The sequence below is a fragment of the Littorina saxatilis genome, linkage group LG4 (assembly GCF_037325665.1).
Source record: "Littorina saxatilis isolate snail1 linkage group LG4, US_GU_Lsax_2.0, whole genome shotgun sequence".
NCBI lineage: Eukaryota > Metazoa > Mollusca > Gastropoda > Littorinimorpha > Littorinidae > Littorina > Littorina saxatilis.
The window spans coordinates 1,944,207-1,946,430 of record NC_090248.1 but is presented as its reverse complement, the minus strand read 5'-3'; the positions used below and the strand labels follow the sequence as shown (position 1 = coordinate 1,946,430).

At 44.7% G+C, this 2,224-nt stretch overlaps 2 protein-coding genes across 2 annotated transcripts in view; both read left to right on the top strand.

The window, feature by feature from the left end:
* Positions 1 to 2,224, top strand: part of LOC138963773 (intraflagellar transport protein 122 homolog) — a 336,636-nt gene that overhangs the window by 288,945 nt on the left and 45,467 nt on the right. The gene's annotated exons all lie outside the window — the stretch shown is intronic.
* The window catches only part of LOC138963517 (uncharacterized), a gene marked incomplete at its 5' end in the record, with an annotated part of 2,731 nt that continues 1,447 nt past the window's right edge, over positions 941 to 2,224 (top strand). The window contains 2 exon segments of the mRNA XM_070335393.1: positions 941 to 1,070; positions 1,294 to 1,451. Of these exon segments, the coding sequence (XP_070191494.1) occupies positions 941 to 1,070; positions 1,294 to 1,451 (288 nt within the window).

The window sequence follows — 2,224 nt, the reverse complement described above, 5'->3', positions numbered from 1 at the left end:
TTGTAGTTCTCTAATAAAGGTGTTCCAGGCTACGTTGAATATCTTTGATTTCTCTCTGTTTATCCGTAACTCTCGTCCACCCCCGCCCCCACCCCACACACTTTGTAGTCCTCTAATAAAGGTGTTCCAGACTACGTGGAATATCTTTGATTTCTCTCTGTTTATCCGTAACTCTCGTCCACCCCCGCCCCCACCCCACACACTTTGTAGTCCTCTAATAAAGGTGTTCCAGGCTACGTGAATATCTTTGATTTCTCTCTGTTTATCCGTAACTCTTGTCCACCCCCGCCCCCACCCCACACACTTTGTAGTTCTCTAATAAAGGTGTTCCAGGCTACGTTGAATATCTTTGATTTCTCTCTGTTTATCCGTAACTCTCGTCCACCCCCGCCCCCACCCCACACACTTTGTAGTTCTCTAATAAAGGTGTTCCAGGCTACGTGGAATATCTTTGATTTCTCTCTGTGTATCCGTAACTCTTGTCTACCCACAACTACTCTCATAAGATGTTCCAGGCTACATGGAATATCTTTGGTTTAAACACGATTTTATTCCGAAAATACAGGGTGTACGATATAAACATGTGTGACCACACAACAAGCTAAGCTTATACCAAGTGTGGTTATACATATGTACATCTAGATAGGAATTGTTTTTTCATGTTATGTCAAGGTCAGAAAATCGCTTATACCCCTATTAGGAATACAAGACGAAGTAAAGAATACAACAGAATCAGAGGGGTATATGAGGACGGGAAGGGATTTGACTTTAAATGACAACAATCTGGAATATCTTTGATTTCTCTCTGTGTATTCGCCGTACTTGTCTCTCCACGCCTACTCTCTTTGTCTCCCAAGATGTTCCCGGCTACGTGGAATATTTGTAATAGTTCTCCATGTATCAATGACTCTCACAAAGACGTTTGTATATCTGCTTGCAGCGCGCTTGGTTGTTGGTGAGAAATGCACCATCGGCAAGACTATTGACCCGGACTCCAACCGCCCGACATACCACACCGTGCCCTGCCGCTACGGCTGCTGTGGATCCTTTCCAAACCAGGACTGCTGCTAGTAAGGTTACCGTTTGACCATTCTAGATTTCATAAGGCATGATTAAAAACAAATATTTTTCAACCGATCTTATTTTTGGCAACCCGACCCTTGAACATTTGTTGACATTTAAACGCCCTTCCCCCCCCCCCCCCCCCCCCCTACTTAATTTGTAACATTATTTGAGTACACCCGTGTAAACCAAATGGAACACTAATTGTGTTGATGTGTCTCACTTTTCCAGTCGTTTGAGTACGGGTAAAATGAGCGGAGCCATCGTCGGTGGAATTATCGGGTGCTCTTTCCTCGTGGGTATCTGCTGCCAGTGTGTCCGACACAGGCGCCGGACAGTGTCCAGAAGACCGGTCACATACAACAATGACTTCGCTGTGGTCACTACAGGTATCTATGTTGTTTGTCGCAGTGCCCAGAATGTCCGTGTCCTTTTGTCCAACATGTGATCAATTCTTTCGAACCTGTCTACAGATGGGACCAACCGAATGTAGGGGCGGGGATATAGCTCAGTTGGTAGCGCGCTGGATTTGTATTCAGTTGGCCGCTGTCAGCGTGAGTTCGATCCCAGGTTTGGCGGACATTTATTTCAGAGTCAAATTTGTGTGCAGACTCTCTTCGGTGTCCGAACTCCCCCCCGTGTACACTACATTGGGTGTGCACGTTTAAGATCCCACGATTGACAAAAGGGTCTTTCCTGGCAAAAATTGCTTAGGCACAGTTAATAATTGTCTACCTATACCCGTGTGACTTGGAATAATAGGCCGTGAAAGGTAAATATGCGCCGAAATGGCTGCAATTACTGGCCGTATAAAATTTCATCTCACACGGCATCACTGCAGAGCGTCTAGAACTGTACCCACGGAATATGCGCGATATAAGACTCATTGATTGATTGATTGATTGATGTATAGTTATAGACAGGTAAAAGGTGAATTATAACGAAGAAAATTCGCTGAGGATTCCAAGGGGCGGTCGTATTAATCAGGTGGTCGTTATCAAGAGGTGGTCGCAATGGCAAGTTGAACTGTACATTCAAACCTGTTTATAAAGACCACCCTAAGAACATCCCTTTCCCTGTCAACAGGCGATCGTTATGGACATTTGAATCATATATTAATGAACCGCATCGAGAATCCTTTAAGTTGAACTTACGAGCAGGT